The sequence below is a fragment of the Microcaecilia unicolor genome, chromosome 7 (genome assembly GCF_901765095.1).
Source record: "Microcaecilia unicolor chromosome 7, aMicUni1.1, whole genome shotgun sequence".
Classification (NCBI taxonomy): domain Eukaryota; kingdom Metazoa; phylum Chordata; class Amphibia; order Gymnophiona; family Siphonopidae; genus Microcaecilia; species Microcaecilia unicolor.
The window spans coordinates 103,745,620-103,763,297 of NC_044037.1; the positions used below are offsets into that span (position 1 = coordinate 103,745,620).

The following is a 17,678-nucleotide window of genomic DNA, read 5'->3' on the forward strand; positions in this document are numbered from 1 at the left end:
CTTCTTTGAAGCGTTCCTTTGAGGTGTCCGCACTGGCCTTCCAAGCTTCTGTTTATAGTTTGTACGTGGCCCGGGCTTCAGGATGCTGCGCCCTCTGTGATGGCGGTTTTACCCCAGATGGAAGCAGGATTGGTCTACCTGGTAGATGCTTTATATGATCTCGTGTGAACTTCAGCAAAGCAGTTGGCCTTGACAGTGACTTTGCGCAGGTTGCTCTGGGTATGGCACTGGGCCGCGGGTGTCCAAACAAAGTCTTAACCAAGTTGCCCTTTCGAGGCAAACTTCTGTTTAGTGAGGACTTGGAGAAGATTAAGTTTTTGGGGAATACCAAATCACAACGGCTTCTGGAGGATAAGCTCAGGGCGATGGCTAAGACCAGCCCTTTGAGGTGTTGGTTTCAGGAGGCTCGCCATTATCACCCAGGTCGGGCATCTTCATCCTTCCAGCGTTCCTGGTTCCAACAGCGATCTTCCTTTCATAGTGTTAAAAAAAAGAAGTGGGCTCAGCAGCCCAACAGGAAACAGCTGGTCATTCTTCGCAATGATGGGGTGCTGGTTCACTATTTGGTATTGGCAATAGAGGGTTGGCTGAGGTTATCAGAGAGGGTTATAAACTAGAGTTTGGTTCTCCTGTCAAGAGATTCTTTCTTGGAATCCCGGTGCGCGACAGCAATCAAAGCAACATTGTAGGATCTGGTGGCAGTTGGGGGCCTTAGTTCCAGCTCCCCTGCTCGAGAGGCGCACAGGCTGGTACTCTATGCTTTTCATGGTACTGAAGAAAGGAGGTTCCTTCAGGCCTGTTCTCGACCTCAGGAAGGTAAATCAATTCCTCGGGGTTCGACATTTATGTATGGCAACTCTACGAGCGGTGATATTGGCGGTGCAGCCACAGGAGTATGTATTCCAATCCGGCCACCACATCAACGATTTCTTCGGTTTAATGTACTGGGGAGACATTTTCAATTCCAGGTGCTACCCTTTGGGCTGGCTACAGCCCCGCACACCTTTTCCAAAAATATGGTTGTGGTGGCGGCCTTTCTGCGTAAGGAAGGAATTTGAATACTTCCCTATCTAGACGACTGGCTGATCAAGTCATCATCAGAGCAGGAGAATCTGCGGGCTACCCAGCGAGTGGTGGCAGTGCTCCAGTCCGTCGGGTGGTTGATCAACTTCTCCAAGAGTCACCTATCCCAGATGGTGGAGTATTTGGGGGTCCGGTTCAACACAGCACAAGGGCAAGTCTTCCTGCTGGAGGGCACGAGGCTCAAGCTCATGTCGCAAGTGCACAGCCTCTTGCGGTTGCCGAGTCCTTGAGCTTGGGGCTATGTTCAAGTGTTGGAGTCAATGGCGGCTACACTTGAGGTGGTGCCATGGGCTAGGGCTCACATGCAACCTCCACAACACGCAGTCCTGAGCCGCTGGTCGCCAGTATCTCGGGACTGTCTTTGTTGATTCTTGTGGTTGCCTCAGGCGCACTGCAGTATGACCTGGTAGCTTCACGCTTCCCAAAGCAAACAGTCAAGTAGGGTTGCTGTTAGCAATTGTGGGGCCCTGTGCAGACCAGGTGGGGCCCTCTGGCTGCTTACCTGGCCTATCCTCGCCCCTACCTATCCCCACCGCCTTCTGACAAGATTTTTGTATTTTTTTTTTTTTTTAATCTTGTTTATTCACATCGGTACACAAGGAAACTTAGAACAAACATGTAAAATACAATGTTAATAACAATCCTTACAACCAAAACAGTTCCCCCTGTTTTCCTTTTTTATTTCCCCCCCTTTTCCCCCCCTATTATCCTCCCCCTCCCTCTATCCCGCCTTCTCCTCCCTCCCTTCCCTTACTTTCAAGAGTTTAATATTCTACTTTTTGTCGTTGCAGTTAAAGTCTCCCAAAATGGGGCCCATATCTTACAGTAGTCATCTCCTTTTTTGGAAGCTAAGTCCGTAATTCTTCTCCGTTCTAAGGAACACATGTGGATCATAAGTGCTCTCCACTGTGATATCGTTGGGCTTTCTGAAGACAGCCAAACTTGCAAGATCACCCTTTTCCCCATTAAGACTGTCCTCTGTAAAAAGGTTTCCATGCCAGCCGGTTTATGACTTTGTATTGTAAATCTATGAAATAATTGTCTCGGGGAGTGGTGCCATTTTACTTTCCACATGTCTGACACCTGCTCTGCCAGGGCTTTCCAGAATTCATGTACCTTTTGGCATGACCAAAACATGTGGCCTAGATGAGCATTTGCTAAACCACATTTTGCACAGTTATCATTGTCTTAGTGTCGCTTTATAGGTCCTGTGTGGTGATACATAAAGGCGTAGGATAAATCTATATTGCGTTTCTTGCCAGCATGCATTTTCAGTCAATTTATAGGTCCTTTGTACACAATTTTCCAGCTGTTCCGCTGTAACAGTTACTCCCAAATCTGCTGTCCACTGTCTCGCATCTTTGTCATAGTCATATTTCTTTACATGTTCCCGAAGAAGGCAGTGAAAGCATTTAAGTGGTATCCGTGTTTGATCATCCAGACCCAACATTGTGTTGTACGTCTCCCATCTTCCCACGCTAAGCGATGAGCTGGGAAGGGACTGAATATAGTGCCGTAATTGCATAAATGCGAATGCATCTTTCTTGTCCAACTTGAATTCCGTGCACAAATCTTCGAATGGCTTTATCATGCCTTGCTCTGTCACCACATGGAACAGGTATCTAACTCCATGTTCCTCCCAGTTCTTGAATATCTTGGACGTGTCCCCCACAGGGAATGCTGGGTTGCCCCTAATTGGTAATAATGGTGAGGACGCCGTGGTCAGTGCATAATGCTTTGTCAACCATCTCCATGTCCGTTGCAGAGGTCTGAAGATTGGAGCCGCCGCCCCCAGTCTTTTTGGTGTCTGAGGGCATATGCAACCAACTTGCAAAGTGTTGGTGTCGAAACCATTGTATCTCTGTTGATTTTTGTATTTTTAAAGATTTATTTGCAGTGCCCTCCCTGAACCTATCTTAATGTGCCCTTGTGGTCTAGTGGCCTCTTCAGGATAGGAAAGAACACCACTGCTCTGCTTGCTGCCATGGAAGTCTCGCCATCCATTTTTGAAGAATGTGGCAGTGACAGCAGGCAGGAAAGAGTGGTGTTCTTTCCTGCCCTGAAGAGGCCACTAGACCACTAAGGTGCATTGTGTTGAGGTAGGTTTGGGGAGGGCCGCTGGGGCCCCTGGGAGCATGAGGCCCTGTATGTCCACCCCTGCCTAAGAAAGAAGGCAAAACAGCGAAGATGACTATCAAAAACAAAAATAAATAGAAAGTAAAAATGAAAAAATAAAAACAAAAGTAAAATTGTGTTTAAAAATATAAAAACATGAAAAAGACGAAACTCTGATTATGAAAATTAAATATATTTCCTTTATTAGCCATAAAATAGTGGGGAGAAAAGGACGACACAGCTATGTTTCGGCTGTACAGGCCTGCGTCAGGAGTCTGCCTAAGACCAGCCCTGCACTCATGCATGGCTCCCAGACTTCAACTGGTCCACCAACTTGGCAGCCTCTGATGCAGGATCAAAAAGTTTTAAGACATCTTCATGTGTTACTCTCAATCTAGCTGGGTAACCAGATTAAACCAGATTTGCATCTGCACCAATTTAGAACATATCGGTGAGACTGCCTTCCTTGAGGTGGAGACTGCATCAGAATAGTCCTGGAAAAAGAGTATATTTTTTAACCTTCTTACTCCAGCGATTTCCCATTTCTGAGTGCTTGTAAAATCTCCATTTTATGGGTATAATTCAGGATTTTAAAAATCACTACCTGTGGTTTCACCATATTATCGTGCTTTTGTCCCAGCCGATGTACCCACTCTTATTTGCAGGGGACCAGCAGATTGTGTAAGCTGAAGTGAATTTGTAATCCATTTCTCCAAAAAAGGTGCATAGCTCATGATTCAACAGCGATTCTGACAGGCAGACTAAATGAAGATTTCTTCTGCACCGATTCTCCAATTCATCCAGTTTGTCCTCCAGTCTGCACGTACCTTCAATGACAGTTGAGGCTGTTCTTTTTCCAGCTCCTTTGTGATGTCTTCAGTGGCACTCACTCTTTGCTGTGTAGCCTGAAGCTCATTAGAGATAGAAGCGAACCTCTGCTCCATTGTGTGCAATTTCCGGTATGCTTCATGGCTACCCACACTTCAGCCATAATTTTTGCTGCCCATTTGGAACTGGGGGATGGTGAAGAAGGTGCGTTTTTGTTGGCCATCTTAGTGTTGCCCGGGCGACCTTTCTTGTGATACTTTTTTGTATTTTTGAAGGCCTTCAAATGCAGGTGTGCAGTGTAACTAAGTTCAAAATCTGAATGAGGAAGCACGCCAACACTGACGAAGACTGAAAGAGAGGGTGTCTGCTACGGATTGGGAGTCTCCTAACTTCCCTCCTCACCGCTCCATGCCCCAACCCCGGACCGCTTTTATTTATGGACTCCTGTTAGCTGGGCCCAGGCAGCTCTCTCGTTTGCCCATGGGTAAAGACGTTATGGCTCCATTCTTTGACTAGAGGAAGAGAGTTGCATTGTCTTTGGAGGGTTACCCTGTTGAACCTGCAGAAGGATGGGACAATGAACCAGGGAACCACCCAGAGGAGTATTCAGAATGGAAAGGAGCTTTGAGGAGAATGCCTGGACAAAGAGGACTCAGTAATAATGGAGCAGGAGGAAGGAAGGTTTTTTCCCCCCAGGACCTGAGCAGAGTTCAGTGAGGAGCCCAGTGGGATGGGCTGGAACTAATTTGGAGGATAAGACTCCTGTCTAGCTAAACAGTGGTTTTCTCTCCAAGGGAAAAAAAAAGGATGGATGGAGGACATATGAAGGTTAATTTTCAAATGGCTCTTAGATGTTCAGCACTGTGCCTGAGTTTAATTTTCAGTGAGAGGCACTTGTATAAAACTAGGTGCACGCATAGGTATGTTTTGCTTAATTAATTTTATATCTGTTGATTGATTGTAACTCTTAAGTAATGTCTCAGTTCTCTTTTGTGATCCACTTTGAACTACATGGTATTGGTAGAGTATAAGAGAAATGATGAAATTAAAAGGTCTGGTGGTCAGGGCAGGAGTGAACCCTTGAAGTTCCTGATTGAAAATGGCCACTAGTCTCTAGCAGGAACTGTGTGGGGCAGGAATGGGTGGGGTTTGCTCTTGCCCTGATCATCACTAGACCATCAGGACTTTTAATGTAGGCCTGGAGGCAGTTAGGATTTGGTCAGAGTGAGTGGGAAGGATTGCACTTTGTTGCTAGGGGCGGGGAGAGTTTACCTTCAGCCTGCAACTTGATAGTTAAGCAGGTGCCAGTACCTGCATAACTGGGCAAAATTAAAACTGCTATTTATATGGTCCTATGTGCCCAGTTAAATATGCAGACACCGGCATTGAATATTGCTGGTACCTGCACACAGCTCCTGGCTGCCCCCCACCTCTGCCACTGAACACCCCTCTTCTGCTTGGGTTTGACTTGGCTGGTTAGTGTCACTATTCAGTGGCATTGTCTGGTTAAATTCCACTGAATTTCAGCAGCTGGCCCACTGGGTGTGCTATATTGGGCCCTAGGTTTGTATCTAAGGCAGTGGAGGGTTAGGTGACTTACCCAAGATTACAAGGAGCAGCAGTGGGATTTGATCGTATTCCCTGGTTTTCAGCCCGGTGTGCTAACCATTAGGCTACTTCTCCATCAGGGGTCAGCCTCTGCCATTCTGAAAGATGGCATTGCTCTTGTCTATAGAGGTGGGTGCGGAGTTGGAAGTCAGAATCAGGAGGGAGGGGTGACTGGATGTCTGATGGGAGAGCTGGGGAGGGAGAGAAATATGCTGGATTTGGTGGTGTGGGAAAGGGAGGGAGTAGGATGGATAATAGTGGGGGGTGGGAAGGGGAGGGAGAGATATGGGTGACACAAGTCTAGGTAAATTGGGATGGATGTCATCGGCATACAATGCTCAGTCATGACCTTGCAGGAAAGATATATATTTGTCAGCTCTTTCAGCCTTTTTGGACCCAAAGTAGCCCTGAATTAAAAATTAGCAAAGGCCATCGACTTAAGAGACTAGATTAATATGCCCCAAAGATGATTCTGGCTGTATTGTTAATTGTCTCTACCTTTTTGCTTTTCAGCAGAACAAAACCCCTCTTGTGAATGAAAGCTTAAAGAAGTTTTTAAATACCAAAGATGGTAAGCTCATAAAACTTCTGAAATTATTGTCTTTGCTCGCAATGGAAATGTTTATGTAGAATTGGAAGGCAGTAAAAGCAGGACTGGTGATGATCTACTACTTGGACAGAAAAAGTCCAAGACTTTTGGAACGCTGCAGCTGTTGCAGTGGACTATAAAGAAAGTACTGGTTTACAATTTCTTATCTTATTGGTACACTTTATCTGAAAGTGCTGACTTATTTTTATTTTTATTTTTGTATTTATTCATCAATTTAATTTTACACGCTTAACATGCAAATGAAATACATTGCATAACTTGAATAATAAAAATAAGAACAAAATTAACTATAAATATCAAGAATTACGGGCTCACACATTAGCCCTAGGAAAAAACAAGTTATACAATTAATTAGACCACTACTAGGCAGTGAAAGGGGGGAGTGATTTAGATAATAGGAGATCTCAAAAGAGGAAAACAAGAAACTTTGCATATATGGCCTGGCCTATACATTCCCTTTATATCTTTTATAATCAGATGATATCACTTACTCTATAGGTTTAATGGACAGTTTTTTCATTTCTAAAAATGCTTTAAGATGTTTGGCTCAAAAAAGGTATACTTAATATTTAATCAGACATTTGCAAGGATATGCAAGTAAATATGTAGCTCCCAACGCTCGGGTCTCCTCTCTAAACAGCAAAAAAATTTTTTCTCCTATCTTGAGTTGTTTTGCAAACATCAGGATATACCCATACTCTCTGACCACAGAAAGTTTTCATAGCATTTTTAAAGTATAACTTCAAGACTGAATTCAGGTCCTGTTCAAAAACAGATGATATCAATAAAGTTCTTCGTTGATCTATTTCAGAAAGAGATGTTTCTAAGATTAATGATACATCCAGCTGGTCATGAGAGTCCGAAGGCAGATTTCTCAAATTGCTTTTTTTAACGCTATCCCGCAGATCAGCTTGCAGTGGAATTGGTAAATAAATTTTATTTAAAGGAGGACTAGCTGAATCTGGGTATAGCAAGATTTCTTGTAAATACTTCTTGAAGACTTCAACAGGACTCAATTCTTTAATCCAAGGAAAATGTAATATTCTTAAGTTCAATCTTCTATTGAAATTCTCAAATTGTTCTATTTTCCTATGTACCAGTATTTTATCTGCAGTCAGAGTCAGTCACAGATTTTAAAGTTTTTACTTCCTGCTGAAGTAGCTCAGTTTGTAAAGTTGTCTCCTGCTTAGATTTTTCAAAAGTGTTAGAGAATCAATTTTACTCACTAGTTGCGCGGTTTCCCGAGCTGTTTTTGAAACCGTCTGATTTAAGCCCTGTAATGTCTTCCATATCGCCTGTAGAGTTATCTCCGCGGGAGGTTCTTCCTCCAAGGTTGTTTCTTCCGCGTTCAGGACAGAGTCGGCGCCATCCGAGGTTTGAGTTTGAACGCCTTCTGTTGCAGCCACTGCCTCCTCTCTCCGCCCTGATATCGCTGGGCACCGAGGTCGATTATCTGGGGGCGAAAGTGATGTTTCCCAGTCCGAAGGGGCCATAGCTCCTCCAACGGCCCCTAAATTGGCTTTGCTCACCCTTGGTACGGGAATAGGCGTGGTAATTCGATCCAGCGTTTGTTGGAACGGGGGAGGAAGTTCGGTCCATTGGCGTCGGGCCTTTCACTATCCCCTTCCTCTTAGTGTGGGGCATAACTTCGGCAAAAGGTAAGAAAGAAAAAGGCTACCAACAAATCCGCCGTGTTCGATCCACACAAACGCTCAGGTCGCCATCTTGACACGCCAAGTACTGACTTTTTATTGGGCTGTAAATCCTAGTCCTCTGGTCAGTAGGAATTGTTATGCATGACACCTTCCATTCAGTAAAAGAACTACTATATTTTCATGAATATAATGCACACGTTGTATACGTTTTTACAAACTGCATGTACCCCCTGCATGCTGTATTTGTGGGTGCACTCTACCGGTGTACTTGTACTAAGACATTCTAATTGCAAAATTAGTGCATTTGTTTTTAAGGAATTTTCCTTTTAGGTTTTTTGCAAGTTTAATGCCTGCAAGAACCTAAAAAAAGCCCTAAAAATAAAATGTGTTTGGCAATTAGCGTGTCTTAGAAAAATAAACTGGTATAGCACGTGTGGGCACGTTGCTGCCTGGATGTCCAACCGCCACCTGAAACTGAACATGACCAAGACCGAGCTCATTGTCTTTCCACCCAAACCCACTTCTTCTCTCCCTCCACTCTCTATTTCAGTCGACAACACCCTCATCCTCCCCGTCTCATCTGCCCGCAACCTCGGAGTCATCTTCGACTCCTCCCTCTCCTTCTCTGCGCATATCCAACAGACAGCCAAGACCTGTCGCTTCTTCCTGTATAATATCAGCAAAATTTGCCCTTTCCTGTCTGAGCTCACCACCCGAACTTTCATCCACTCTCTCATTACCTCTCGCCTTGACTACTGCAACCTACTCCTCACTGGCCTCCCACTTAGCCATCTATCCCCCCTTCAATCCGTTCAGAACTCTGCTGCGCGTCTTATCTTCTGTCTGGACTGTTATACTCATACCACCCCTCTCCTCAAATCACTTCACTGGCTTCCGATCAGGTACCGCATACAGTTCAAGCTTCTCCTACTAACCTACAAATGCAGTCAATCTGCAGCCCCTCATTACCTCTCTACCCTCATCTTCCCTTACGTTCCTACCCGAAACCTCCGCTCACAGGACAAATCCCTCCTCTCAGTACCCTTCTCCACCACCGCCAACTCTAGGCTCCGCCCTTTCTGCCTCGCCTCTTCCTATGCTTGGAATAAACTCCCTGAGCCCATACGCCAAGCCCCCTCCCTACCCATCTTCAAATCCCTACTCAAAACCTACCTCTTCAATGTCGCATTCGGCACCTAACCATTATACCTCTATTCAAGAAATCTAGACTGCCCCAACTTGACATTTCGTCCTTTAGATTGTAAGCTCCTTTGAGCAGGGACTATCCTTATTTGTAAAACTGCACAGCGCTGCGTAACCAGAGTAGCGCTTTAGAAATGTTAAGTAGTAGTAGTTATGCCTGTTTATAAGTTGGCATAGGTAACTTGAACTTGCACTTATGTGGTCTAGGTGGTCACTTTGAGTAAAGTAGGGAAGGGAATAGTCATTCGAAGGTTGATTAATGTGCTTGCCCCTGTGTGGCTGTGAACTCCATCCAGATAGTGAATAGCACCATGTTTAGTGTATGGTTAATCACAGCTGTTGGCCTATTGAGAAGGTGTGGGACATCTCAAAATGGCTAAAAAAAGGTCCATCTGCCAAAAATGTCCAAATTGCTATTTTGGAACCTTCAAACAGAAAACGTCCAAGTGAGCTGGTAGGTGAGCTGGTAGATGTCTCAAGGCATTTTCTGAATGGGCATTTTGGGGACGTGTCAGAGATGTGGCAAGCGTGGTGTTACAATTTGGACATCTTCACGTGATAACGAACATCAGGGCCCTAGACCGAAGTCAAGCTGCAACTGGTCTTTTTTGACCCATTTCTGCTGTTGCTGAGAGTGGAGAAGGGGGATTGTGCATTGCTTGCTCCCTTTGTATGCTCCAGTGTACAATGTTTGACCCCACATATCCTATTTGCCTGTTCTGAGGGTCCCTCCCTGAATCTATTGACCACACCTACTGCCTTGCTATCACTGAGGTCTCCTTCCCCCTTTGCGGTGTCCTTCCACCACCAACCCCTCACTGATTCCAACCAACAACACATCCCAGTGTAGCCCCCTGAGTTACCTCTACTGTGTTTATTATAGTTCCTCTGACCTTGTGCAGTCCCTGTTGGTCAGTGTGCTGGTGCTGGGTAAGTGTTTGCTCTGTGCTCTGTACTGGTGCTAGTTGAGTCTGTGCTGCTTGTGGGTGAGTGTTTGGGGTATGTTCTGTGTTGGTGCAGGGGAAGGGTCTCACTAAGTGGTGTGTAGTCCTACAGTAGGTGGTGGTGTACACAGTTGTGTTAGTGGGGTCAGTGTGTTGCACCTGTGGTGGTGGGGTAGCTGTACAATCAGCATGAATGAGCTGAATGAGTTTGTGATACATAGAAACAGAGAAAAATGTGGCAGATAAAGACCATATAGCCTATCCAGTCTGTCCATCCATGCCATCTACTCGCCCTATCACTCCCTTAGAGATCCTATGTAGTTCTCCCAAGCTCTCTTGAATTCAGATGCTATTTTCTTCTACACCCACTGGGAGGCCGTTCCATGAATTCACTACCATTTCCATGAAGAAGTACCGTATTTTTCGGACTATAAGACGCACTTTTTCCCCCCAAATTTGGGAGGAAAAGGGGGGGGGGGGGGTGCGTCTTATAGTCCGAATGTAGTTTTAAAAGCACCGAAATTCCGTTTTGCAAGGTCCCTCCCTCGCTTCATTTTGCAAGGTCCCCCCCTCGCTCCCTCCAAATTTTAAAAGAAGTTTTACCTGGTCGTGGTTGCGGCGGCAGCAGCAGCAAAAAGATGCATGCTGGGATCGTCAGTCTTCCGTTCTGACGTCTCTCTCAGCAGAGAGAGATGTCCGAACGGAAGACTGATGCGCCCAGCGTGTATGCTTTTTGCTGCCCTGACCACGACCAGGTAAAACTTCTAAAATTTGGAGGGAGCGAGGGGGGCCTTGCAAAACGGAGGGAGGGAGGGGGGGGACCTTGCAAAACGGAGGGAGGGGGGGAACCTTGCAAAATGGACGGAGGGAGGGGGGGCCCTGGAAAATGGAGAGATTCGGACAAGACGCACCGGACCATAAAACGCACCTAGGTTTTAGAGGAGGGAAAAAGTGCGTCTTATAGTCCGAAAAATTTTTTTTTTCCTATTTCCCTCCTCTAAAACCTGCAATTGTGTGGCTTTAATATGATATCTTTAATATATAATACCACTCCCCCTCCCTTTCTTACTACCCTGTTACACACAGTGGTGATGATATCAGATAGTGCCAACCGTGGGAGTGTATTACTAGAGCAAAAATTATTTTACTGTAAATCAGTTCTAAAACCAACTGTGGGTCTTACAGGGAGCCAGAGTTGGGACTTAGCTCACACAAAAAATCCTGAAGAATAGACTCTCCAAACCTGTTATCATGTCAGGAGCAAGTAGCAAAAGGATCTGAGAGTGGACTGGGCTCAGCCTGCAGCTTTGCAAATCTTTGTGAGGCTGACCTTAGATGGGCCAGTGATTCAAACCTGACTATAAAATTATGGCCAACTGTTAAAATGCAAACCTGTTTCAACACATACTTTGCTGGATTTGGCTGAGAGTTGGGAGGGAAGAGCTAGGAGGAGGTACCCCTGTCAAAAGAATTTTCAGGCCTAGGACCCAGTTCATGGACCTTAGTGATCGGCAGTGCATTACAAGGTACTGCATTACAAGATACTGCTGTCAGCAGCTAGAGCCCCCTCCTTCAGAACAGGACACAGAGGAGCAACCATGTGCAAGTGCAACTTAAGGTCACTGCCTCCCTGGCTTTTCTTGGTATAGGAACTTTCCAGTTCCTAGATGTCTTCCTCAACCACAGCTCAGTCCAAAGTCGGACTTAGATGTCATGTCGAAAATACCCCTCTGTAGGAATCAAATATTCTTTTAGGACAAGCAGGCCCAGGTGTGGCCAGGTGTGGACGCTGGCTAGCGTATAGATGTTTTAAGAAAATTGTAGCAGCATCCCACTGTGTGGGTGTGGGTCCCTCAGGCTTCGTTTTTCTACAGAGCAGGGAGGAAGTGTCTTCGTGGTCTTCCCTCAGCACATTTTTCTCTGTCTTTGCAGTGCCTTCCCATGCAGTTTTTTTTACGCTTGTCTTCATTATTCTTCTAAGTTTTTATTTCCCCTTTTAGTTCTTAGTGTTTTTAGCCCTTCAAGTTTTTTCTCTCTCTCATGGCTCAATAGGCCCACTTAGGCCTGAGCACCAACCTCGATTTGAAATCTGTCCCTTTTTATAGTTCAAAATTGAGGAGTTTAATTTATCCGTGATACTTTTTGTGATGTCCAAGAAGATCCTATTGGCTTCAAGATGGGCGCCCATTGTAGTTGGGTGGTTTTGGTGACTGACCTGTACACTTTATGCATTGGGTGTCTTGGGCCAAAACATGAGCCTAACTCTTGTTCTGTTTGTTTAAAAATGAAGTTAAGGACACAGAGGGCGCGTCAGGTCCAGCAGGAGAGACTTTTTGGCTTTTTGAATGCCGATCCATCGGCACCAGAAGCATCAACCTCGATGGCTGCCCAGACATCAGCTACTACTGGAGTACACGAGCATCGAGGAGGTCTCCACCTCCTTCGACATTGGGCACTGATAGTCGGCCCTGGGACCAGTCAGCATAGGACCTGACACCAAGGATGGGTACGATTTTGACTTTGTCCTCATTGGCACTAAAGGACCACGATGCTCAGCATCGGGGAAGACCAAGAAGCACAAGCATCGGTCCTCTTTAACACACAGTACTGGGAACACCGAGACATCGGCAGTGCTAGCACTGAGAGGAGAACTTCCCCTCCTTGGTGGAGGTGTTGCTGCTCCAGTCTCCGGGCAGCCAGATTCCTGCTTTCTGTTTGGCACTGGCTCCTTTGTGGGCTGTCCCTGTCCCAGCTCCCCAGCCTTTGCCGATGCTAACTTTGAGTGGTACCGAGCCATGCTCAGGAGGAGCTGGCGCAGATGCTACAGCTGCATACCACTGAGGCCAGCACAGCTCAGCCACCTCTTCTTCCTGAGGCTCCTGCCTTGGCCTGTGGAGTGGTGTTGATGCCATGCCCTGACGAGTCAACTCATGCAGTACCACTCGCGACATTGGGGGAGGAAGCTTCTGAGGGTAGGGCTGTACCCAGATGCCCTTCAGGGCATGGGCATGGTCCCACTGAGCTGTGGCAGGCACAGACTCACTCTGTTCAATCTGACTACAGTGAGGAGTCTGATTGAGACTGTTCATGGGACTCAGAAGAGGACCCTCATTACTTCTCGGAGGATGGGTCTTATGGGAGTCTCTTCTGATGCTTCCCCACCTCAAGAGAGTTGTACATTTCCACCTGAGGGCCTCTCACAGATTTTGTGAAGGAGATGACTTTGGCAATCTCATTTATGTTGGAGATGGAGGAGGGACAGGGCAGCGATGTTATCTGTCCTGGATTACGAGTTGCCCCCTAAGTAAGGGGTCACGGTTCCATTACACCCTATTCTTAAAGATGCACTGATGGAGAACTGGGAATCTCCCCTCTCAGTGCAGTTCGCTCCTAAGAAGGTGGATATGTAGTACCATATCTAGAAGGCTTCTGGATTCAAGAGGACTCGACTGCCTCACCACTCTCTGATAGTTGAATCCATCCTCAAACAAGCCAGGAGTTCCAGGATTCATGCCTCAGCTCCCCCAGATAGAGAGGCTTGAACATTAGGCTCGTTTGGGAGGAAAGTTTATCAGGCCCAGAAAGTATCTGTCCAGGGGCACTTATGTCACTTTTGATATTGCGTCCAGATTCTCTGCCATGGGTGTGGGGATGTGCAGACTCTCATGGCTGTGTGTCTCTGACCTGGAACCAGTGGTTCAGGAGAGATTAGCTGATGTATCTTGCTGAGGAGATAATATTTTTGGGGACAAGGTAGATGAAGTTGCTGACCTCATCGATAATTGATAAGCACATTGACACCATCCAGTCCCTCTCTTGGCAGCCTCCTGCTGCATCTTTCTCTACTAGGAGATTTTCGAGTGAGCATAGGTGATGGATTTACTACTCTGAAAGACATAAGTTTCCAACGCCTTCTTGCTCTGCATAGCAGCCCCAGTCTTAGCATTCTCGCTCTTACCAATCATGCCCTCAGAAACCCCAGCCAGTTCCCTGGTCAAAGCAAGGGACAAGCTTTTGACTGGCTGCAGAAGAGCATAACCACAGTCAAAGTAACTGTCCCAGATGACCTTCCGATAGAAGGGAGGCTCAGATTTTTCCATCAAAGATGGACCTCTGTCTAGTTGATTTTTCAAATAATTTCTCAGTTACACACTTCATTGGCCCTCAACGACCATCGAGAGCATCTTACCTCAGCTCTCTGTACAAACAGGTTCTTGTAAGGAAATCTTCGCCCTTGCTACAGTTTACAGTTAGTTTTATTCATATTTACTATACCTCCTTTGCTAACTAGCAGATCAAAGCAGTTTACAATCAAAATAAAAACATAATAAGAAAAGGAAATACAAAATATGACAGGAAAGTAAAGGAGGTTCTATTCGTACAACGAGAATTCTGAGTAAATCATGGGGCAAAGGAAGTAGGGAAAAGGAGATGGAGACAAAGAAAGAGACTTACCAGTGTAGGATCCCAATCAGTCTGAGTGAGCAAAATCATTATGAAAAAGCCATGTTTTTAAATTGGTTTTGAATTTCTACAGGCCAGTGCGATCAAACCCGTGCCACCAGGGGAAGAAGGAATTCCATTCCAGGTATTTCCTTGTGCCAAAGAAAATAGGAGGATTATGTCCCTATCTAGACTTAAGGATCCTGAACAAATTCCTGGTGAAAGAGCCAGCCTCCTTCCCATGATTCAGGAAAAAGATAGGCTATGTTCTCTGGGCTTGAAGGATGCCTATATCCAAATTTCCATATTTCCCAGTCACAGGAAATAGGTTAACACCACTGCCAGTATTGCTGTCTGCCTTTTGGCCTTCCGTCAGCTCCCAGAGTATTCACTAGATGTCTAGCAGTAGTTGCAGTATTTCTATGTAAACTGGGAGTTTGTGTTTTCCTTCCTGGATGATTGGCTAGTGAAGAGAACATTACAGGAGGGGGGGGGGGGAGTGCAAGAATCCATTTGGGTTTGTTCATTGAAGTGCTTATATACTGCCTTTTAGGGCACGATCAAGGTGATTTGCAATAAAACTACAAATCAGATAGTGCAGTGAAGGGACAGTAAAGCTAGAAATAAGACACAAAACAAAACATGGTTATAGCTGCCAGAGAGCAGCCCAGAGCTCAGATGTCTACAGTGAAAGCTTGAGAGAATAAGTGGACCTTCAGAAGGCTTTGAAACCGAAGATAAGATAATTTTGTGTACATATCAGTAGGAAGGAAATTGCAGATAGAAGATTCTATAGAAAAGAAGGCGTGATGGGTGCATTCAAGTGTACTTAAGTACAGAGGTGGTGGGGGTGGGTTTGAAAGATGGTGACCAGTAGAAGATCAAAGGGCATGGGAAGGGCCTATAGGGAGTCATGAAACATGCAAGGTAGGAAGGGGTACCACGGTGAAGATTTTTGAAAGCATGAGAACCTTGTGGTCTATATAGAATTTGAGAGGAAGCCAATGATGTTTCTTCAGCGAGGGGGGGGGGGGGAGTTCAATGGTCATAACAATGAGCATGAGTAAGCATACATATTGCAGTATTCTGAACCATTTGAAGTTTCCTTCCATCAACATATAATTTCCAATGTAATATTTTTAACACTATCATACTGCCAAGTTTAAATAAAAGGCTTAACGTTCTAAACCAAGTGACAGATATTCTGTTAGCAATTATGAACATACGTACGTAAATACTAAGAAACAATCATTTCTATTTCTTTCACAATCTACTTACATTACATCTCATTGAAACCCAAATTCTTTGACAGCATTTTTAGCAGTTAGACAGATTTATATTTATTTTACAATCTACTTTAATTACATCTTATCTAACCCAAATTCTTTCACCATACTTATAAAAATTATTATTTTGGATTAGCTAGCAACTACTTCAATAAACACAAGGGTAGATAAACAATACTGGTTCAATATATTTCCAAAACAATTTGCAAGATAATATTTTTAACACTATCATACTCACAGTTTTCATGAATAAAAGGCTGAACATTCTGAACCAAGTAGCAGATATTTTGTTAACAATTATGAGCATACACATGTAAATGCTGCTTCAGTTGAGAAATAACCGTTTATATTTCTTTCACAATCTACATATAAAACATCTTTTCTAACCCTAATTCTTTCATACAGAGTTTCTAACTATTAAACAGATTTATATTTCTTTCATAATTTACTTACATTTCATCTTATCAAACCCCAATTCTTTCATGTAGCGTTCTTAGCTGTTAAGCAGGTTAGTATATGTTATTGCACAACCTGTCCTCATTGCTTAAGACTCACTATCAATTATCCGTCCTCCAATGAGCAGGTAAACTTTTCTTGACCAATCACTTCGTTGCATTATTTAAAGTTACCAATCAGTGGTTAATACAAAGATGACAAGATCTTCATCACCAGTCAACAGCTCCAATCTACTTCAATCCTAGATCGTTACTCAATTAAGCTATATGAAACATGATCACAACATTCTTTTGATCGTCATTATTAGCAATAGAATGCACGCCACTCAATTAGATTGTTCAAACCAACTGGTTCCAATGAATTCAAGCTGCCTTTCTCTGTCTCCTCCTCTGAGGATTTCACCACATCAATTATAAAGCATTTTAAATTATCAAAAGTATGACCAAACTTACTGCAATGACTGACTAAAGGTGCTTCCATCCGTTCTCGTTTAATATTACTCCGATGTTCATTTAGTCTTATTCTAAAACTTATAAGTACATAAGTAATGCCACACTGGGAAAAGACCAAGGTCCATCGAGCCCAGCATCCTGTCCACGACAGCGGCCAATCCAGGCCAAGGGCACCTGGTGAGCTTCCCAAACGTACAAACATTCTGTACATGTTATTCCTGGAAGTGTGGATTTTTCCCAAGTCCATTTAGTAGTGGTTTATGGACTTGTCCTTTAGGAAACCGTCTAACCCCTTTTTAAACTCTGCTAAGCTAACCGCCTTCACCATGTTCTCCGGCAACGAATTCCAGAGTTTAATTATGCGTTGGGTGAAGAAAAAGTTTTCTCTGATTTGTTTTAAATTTACTACATTGTAGTTTCATCGCATGCCCCCTAGTCCTAGTATTTTTGGAAAGCGTGAACAGACGCTTCACATCAACCTGTTCCACTCCACTCATTATTTTATATACCTCTATCATGTCTCCCCTCAGCCGTCTCTTCTCCAAGCTGACTTCGTGTCGTTTTCCCCACGTATAGTTTTTCACATGGGCAAAGAATTATATACACTACATAAGTAGTATCACAATTACTAAAATGTTTTAACTGATAGTTTTTAGAGTCATGTGGATTTACAAAAGATTTTAACTGCAGAGTTATGTCACAATTTTTACATTTACCACAGTTGAAGTGACGTACTGGAATGTTGGGTTTTTTTCTTAAACCCAGTTTTTGGATTTGATGGACTTAAAATTTCTTCCACATTTTTTCCCCGTTTATATGAAATACATAATGTTGTGTCTTTAAACATATCATTTGATTGTAATATATGCCATTGATCCCTTATGTTAGAGATTCTTGGGCTTGCATTTGTATATTTGCTAACAAAAGTCAAAGTTTTTTTGTTATCTTGTGTTTTTTCAGAATTTCTTAAGAGCCAGTCCCTATCGTATTTTGCT

At 44.3% G+C, this 17,678-nt stretch overlaps 1 protein-coding gene across 10 annotated transcripts in view; it reads left to right on the forward strand.

Moving 5' to 3' along the window:
- Positions 1-17,678, forward strand: part of FGFR1OP (FGFR1 oncogene partner) — a 192,372-nt gene that overhangs the window by 13,419 nt on the left and 161,275 nt on the right. For 8 of the 10 annotated variants that reach the window (XR_003942774.1, XM_030209094.1, XM_030209092.1 and 5 more), the window contains exon 4: positions 6,148-6,205. Coding sequence is in view for 9 of the 10 variants with exons in the window: in XM_030209094.1 (XP_030064954.1) it covers positions 6,148-6,205 (58 nt within the window). In the remaining variant the exon portion in view is untranslated. The remainder of the gene's footprint in view (positions 1-6,147; positions 6,206-17,678) is intronic. The other 2 variants (XM_030209095.1, XM_030209101.1) reach the window with 1 other exon arrangement.